Here is a 6,196-nt window from a genome sequence, read left to right as displayed (position 1 = left end):
ATTGCGACCTTTCAAAGGCGTTTGACTGCGTTGAACATTGTACTCTTCTATTAAAACTGAAGCACTACGGGTTGTCTGCAAATGCTTTAAAATTAATTTCATCATATCTTAGTTATAGGTCTCAAACAGTAGTCATAAATAGAACACAATCTAGCGGAGCGCCTGTCAAATTAGGAGTGCCTCAAGGCTCTATTTTAGGGCCTTTTCTTTTTTTAGTTTATATTAATGATTTACCCTCCATTGTCGAAAACTGTTGCAAAATTGTTCTATTTGCAGACGATACATCTTTAATTTTTAAAGTGAATAGAAATACAACTGATTACGATAGCATCAATGATATTCTTTCGAAAGTTTTAAACTGGTTTACAAGGAACAACCTGCTACTTAATCCCCAAAAAACCAAGTGCATGCGATTCACATTACCTAATGTTAAGCTTGACAAAAATATAAATGTTCATTTGAATGGAGACCGCTTGGAGTTAGTAGATAAAACCATCTTTTTAGGTTTAACTTTGGACACAAATTTGCAGTGGAGTCCTCACATATCGTCATTAGCTAGTAAATTAAGTTCTGCAGCTTTTGCAGTTAGGAAAATAAGGCAGTTGACTGACGTAGAGACGGCACGTTTAGTGTATTTCAGCCAATTTCATAGTTTAATGGCATATGGAATTTTACTGTGGGGTAAGGCAGCGGATATACAAACAATATTTGTTCTACAAAAAAGAGCCATCCGGTCTATTTACAAGATGGGGTCTCGAGAATCATTAAGAGCCCGATTTAAAGAAATAAATATCCTAACAACAGCATCTCAATATATTTACGAGTGTATTGTTTATGCTCTAAAGCACATAGATTCGTTTAAGAAAATGAGTAGTTCTAGACATAAGCATAAAATTGCAATGCACAAGTTTCGTGTGCGTAAAATATATAAATCATTTTTGGGGCAATGTATATTATTTTATAACAAATTGCCCAAAGAGGTGCTTAATTTGCCAATGCTCACTTTAAAAAAATATTTAAAAACCTCCTTAATGAAAAAAGGATACTACAGTGTCGAAGAGTACCTTAACGATAAAACTGCTTGGCCTAAATTGAACCAAAATAAGAACGACTGCATGAGGCTTAGTGATTAATTATATTTATAGAAATTAGACCTTTAAATAACTGTTGTTATGTACCTAAACTTCTTCTCATGTTTGTTTTGGAAATTATTGAAAATTCAATTATGTACCTATTTATGTTAGATTATTTGATTATTGCGCTTATGATTTTGTTTTTGACGATGCACATTGCTGATTCAGCCATTGTACAACTAGGTAGGTATAATTTATAATTTTAATATATTCTGATGTTGCATGAGATTAAATTATTGTAAATACACAATGACATAACTACCATTAGGTAATCGCATTTTTGCATGTTTTAATTTTTAGTTTAGTATTAAGTAGGTACTTTCCTTTCATCATTTCCAAATTGTAATGTATTTATTCTTATTTGCGATTTTTTTTTGACATTTCCTTCTAAATTATTGACTCCTTTTAATTAAATTTATTGTAACTGTGCATGTTTAACATAAAATGTAGACATTGACGATGCAAAAGCGATCCAACAGATCCTACTTGAATAAATTGATTTTTATCTTTTATCTTTATCATACTAGGCCTTAAAGTTTTTTGACCAGTTTTCACTATGACATTGATCCACTTAAAGCGGTTTTTTTACATGTGGCCTACCGCGAAACGCGAAAATCGAAATTTCTTTATCTGCCTCTTGATTTCTGGGTCGTGATCCAGAACCACTTTTTCTGGCTCTGTAAATGATCCACATTATCATATGGTAGTATTTGATTAAAAGATAATTACTTTAATTATTCTTATTTTTCAAGTAAAATTATTTTATACTAAGTAATTATGGTCACCCTATGACTTTTGACATACGCTGTATGGAAAGCGACAAGACCTGACGTCTTGTTGAGTGGGGTCACCAAATTGTATGCAAAAATGTTTTTTCCTACTTGTCATCTGGAAAATAATCATCATTATTGGTGATAAAAAATAATCAACAACATCATTAGGCTCATTTTTGGATTCTGTATGATGTCTGGCTCTCTTGGTCCACGACGCCGAAATCACCCTGTATAGATCGAATAAGCAAGAGTGATAGAGAGGCAGAAACCGAAATTTCGATTGTCGTGTTTCGCGGTAGTACATGTGATTGACCCAGTGACACATGATGTGTCATTGATGATGTCAATGAGGGTTGTTTACTGTATGTGCTAGTGGTGCTACCTACGCAGAGCTTTGCCTAATATTCCCTATTATCGTATATAGATTTTTTATATATACGGTATATTACGACAAAAAAAACCGGTAAATATACATTTCTTATAAATTAATAATAAAACTTAAAACAAATAAATAGGACATTGTAGATCTATAAATTAATTATGTATGTATTAGTATTCCACCTGTCCAATGTCATTGCGTCTCACTCTCTCATTAAGCAAAATGTGAGACAAAATACACCTTGTACCAATATATTGGTCAGATGGAATAGGTATCACCCTAAGACTAAGTTATGGATGCCAATTACAGGTTACATTTCAAATATATTAAATTAAACTATAAAAAAACCCTTCTTTGCTTACATATATAAAAATATGTCACATCTACAGTACAATACTGTATACAAACAGTGAAATATATTTAACTTCACAGTCAGATCTAAATCATAAGTGGGACAATAATCCCAGAATACTGCCTAACTGTTCCTGCAGCTGCTCTCTTCCCTTCCCATTATCTATGACCAGGTCCCACAGAGTATAATCATCCAAGTCACACTCTGAAGCGACATTGTCTATGCCCTCCTTGAACTTGTATCCTCTTTTGACTCTAGTATCTTCGTCTGCAGTTATACGGATAGTTCTGATGAGATCCCTGTAGGTTTCTTTGAACCAGCAGATGTCAGTTTTGCGTCTGATGTCGCTGACTATCCATATGGGTCTGTCGGCGGCTAGAAAAAAAATTGATAGTTGAGAAAAAATAAACAAAGTTTTGTACGGAACACTAAAAAATGGCGCGTATGTGGTGGATGAATCATACTAAGCCTGGAAAAGGGTTAAAGAGTGTGCCTCTCCCACATCACACACACATAGAGTATAGAAACAACTAGTAATAGTTGTTTCAACAAACAAACATATAGGTAACAGAGTTGTACTACTTCATACTGACTTCTATTTTCTCTGTTTGTGTGATGCATCATAAGATTACTTCTAAATCTTTAAATGTGATTAACATAGTTACAAACATACTTTAGAGGTATGTGCATTAAGTAATGTTCTATCTCCACCAGGAGATAACTAAAAAAACATGCTTGTAAGTTCTTAAAATATACTGAAGTGAATGAAAATTTGTTTATTACCATTTTGACAAGCGACTCTACAGAAGCAGCCGTAATCTTGGTCTCGCATCTCGTCGCTCCACTTTATCATTTCCAATCTGTGCTGCTCCTTGTACTCGCTGTCGCTCAGCAGCTCATTCAGATTCAAATTCTTCTCCTTCGCCCAATGACTCTTTATAGGCTGAGATATCTTTATCACTTCGCATCGGTCTCCCAGCCTGGAATATAATATTATTTATGGAATTAGAATATAGAATTATAGCTACAAACTATCTTTTTTAAGCAGTCCTATGTATCCTATTTGTTATCCTTAGCAATTATAATAATTTTGTGATGTTGAACTAAATAAAAAAAAATATATAGAAAATACCCATGTCCATGACTCAGGAACAAATATCAATGCTCATCACACAAATAAATGCCCTTACCAGGATTCGAACCCAGGACCATCAGCTTCTGGCTTCTTAGGCAGGGTCACTACCCACTAGGCCAGACCGTTCATACAATAATAGAATTAATTTAAAAACAATAAAAAAGTATGAACATCAGTTTCCAATTAGAAACCTTAGGCTTCATTGAAAATGTAATAAATCAAGGTAAAACACTAGAATAGAATATATTAATAGTCAATGAGTAGCCAAATGTTTGAAAGTGTGATAAGTGAGACTTACAACTTCTGCAAGTGGTCGGTCAAGTAATCTTTCCCAGACTTCCTTTTGCCACTAAACAACAAGATGATTCGCGGAGCCATGTTGACAAATAGATAGATATATTTATTCTAGTTAAACATATTATTTTGTGTGGCTTGGTTTAATTTAGTTTCTATCATTTGAGACACTACAACAAGTGTATCGAATAAAGTCCGTTTCATTTATAATCCAGCTTCAAGATCACAAGCAATTAATATGATGTTTTTAACAGAAAAAAATAATTATTCTTCATTTCACAGTTAGTGATTATTAAATTGCTTTAACTAGAATTTAAGAAAAACAAGGAAAACAACATAACATACACTAACGACACTAACACTGAATTTGTCAAATTTGACAGCTGAGTAGGCATTGCCATATTAAATAATGATTCAAAAGCTTGCCAACCAAACAAATTATATTTAAAACAAAACATCTTTGTATTATGCAAACTTTACTTTAGTTAATTTATAGAGTTTATAAATGAGATTGAATATAAACAGAAATAACTACTTTTACACAAAAAAATAATGGTGCTGGCATCCATCAATTTATTCCAACAACTTCTCGATGACTAAACTTCTACCAGATCAAATGTTTTGCAAATTCGCGCTAGATGGCGTCTATATCCGAACATTACAAATTTATCAATAGGTGGCGCTCCAGTCTACTAACGGGACTTAAATCAGCAACGCGGGATTTTTGTAAATTATGACAATAGTCATTTTATATAGGTACCTGTACTTGTAGACAATTTGTAATATTTACACGCTGTCAATTAATTTACTTTAACTCATACTAATTATAATAATGAATGAAGTAGGTAGGCAGTTCTTATCATTGTTAGATATCTCGTATCAATGCCATTTGACAGTACTTAGTGATCGTGACTAAAACTGACTAAGAATTATCTAAGTAGGCACCTCTACTCATTATCTACCTAATACTGACTAGGCCTCTAGTTACTAGCTTAGTACCTAGATGCGATGCGATAAATTGTGTAAATGTTGAGTAGCTATATAAACTAAAATGTATATGTACCTCTTTAATAATTAATACACCAAATAAATAATGAAATCACGTAATACTATCGGTATTACATCCTGTCGCTATCTGTAGTGCAGCGACACCGATCGCGTCCAATAAAACTTATAAAATGTCCACTAAACCGATGGCCGTGACTAAGTGAATGAATATTCGATACGCGTTGTATCGCAGCGCCCACGCCGCATTATTATACCCACCATAACATATAAGTAACTATAAATAAAATCGTGCCGACACGAAAAAAATTGCGTTATTTGAATGCCGGCCGATAATTTAAATGTAGCAACAACCGCTTTTAGCTTACAACCTTAATTGACTTAAAAATGCTTATCAATATTCGACAGCGGCCACCCCGACCTAAGTGCCCGAGCCTTTGTTTCAAATTGAATTATATTACGACGAGATCAAAACTCAATTTGGTAAGCCGGTCGCGCTTGCTTGCGCCCTTGTCGAACGAACACCGAGCCCGAAGCACGATGCACGCTCACGACTTTCTGAACAACTCCGGACATGACATTCCACGTTTCGTTGTAGATTAGAACGAGATGGATATTGAATCGAGCGAAGTAAAAAAACGAGACGGAAGAACTCGGAGCGGTCCACGTGGACTGCTTAATATCAACACGGGAGCGGCGACCAATAGAAAACGGCACCGCTAATGTATTTCTCACCTCCGCACTCACACCAAGGATTGCTACCATTTTTACATTATTTATACGATTCTGAACTTTCCGGCGTCCGCATAGAGTTTTAAACCACGGTTGCGGTGACGTCGAGCTCTATATTCGAAATGACTTATAAAAACTTAGCGATAAGATTTTGATTCTTATTCGGTGCGGCTAGAGTTTATTGTTGTTCGCGGAGTGGTTTGCGGTTCTTGAATTTAAAACGATTCCCAAGAACACGGGCGCGAGTTGGTGAAGGTTGGAGGAGGCCGCGGTGCAAACTGCATCGTCACAGGGCCGGTCCCCCCGCGGCGCCCCCACCCCCGCACGCGCCCGCCATTATTGTAGTGGGCCCGCGCAACTGTTCCGAGTCAACTGTTGTGCTGAGCCACGTTT

At 35.3% G+C, this 6,196-nt stretch overlaps 1 protein-coding gene across 1 annotated transcript; it reads right to left on the bottom strand.

Moving 5' to 3' along the window:
• Positions 1-239: 239 nt before the first annotated feature.
• Positions 240-4,423, bottom strand: LOC134669507 (phosphomevalonate kinase). The gene is made up of 3 exons (XM_063527096.1): positions 4,071-4,423; positions 3,421-3,617; positions 240-3,012 (listed from the first exon to the last, which is right to left on the bottom strand). The coding sequence occupies exons 1-3, from the start codon at positions 4,148-4,150 to the stop codon at positions 2,729-2,731; spliced, it is 561 nt and encodes a 186-aa protein (XP_063383166.1). The 5' UTR covers positions 4,151-4,423; the 3' UTR covers positions 240-2,728.
• Between the last annotated feature and the right edge of the window lie 1,773 nt (positions 4,424-6,196).

This window comes from Cydia fagiglandana, chromosome 12, assembly GCF_963556715.1.
Source record: "Cydia fagiglandana chromosome 12, ilCydFagi1.1, whole genome shotgun sequence".
In the NCBI taxonomy this organism is placed as follows: Eukaryota; Metazoa; Arthropoda; class Insecta; order Lepidoptera; family Tortricidae; genus Cydia; species Cydia fagiglandana.
The sequence above is the reverse complement of the archived record's forward strand: the minus strand, read 5'-3'. Positions and strand labels throughout refer to the sequence as shown.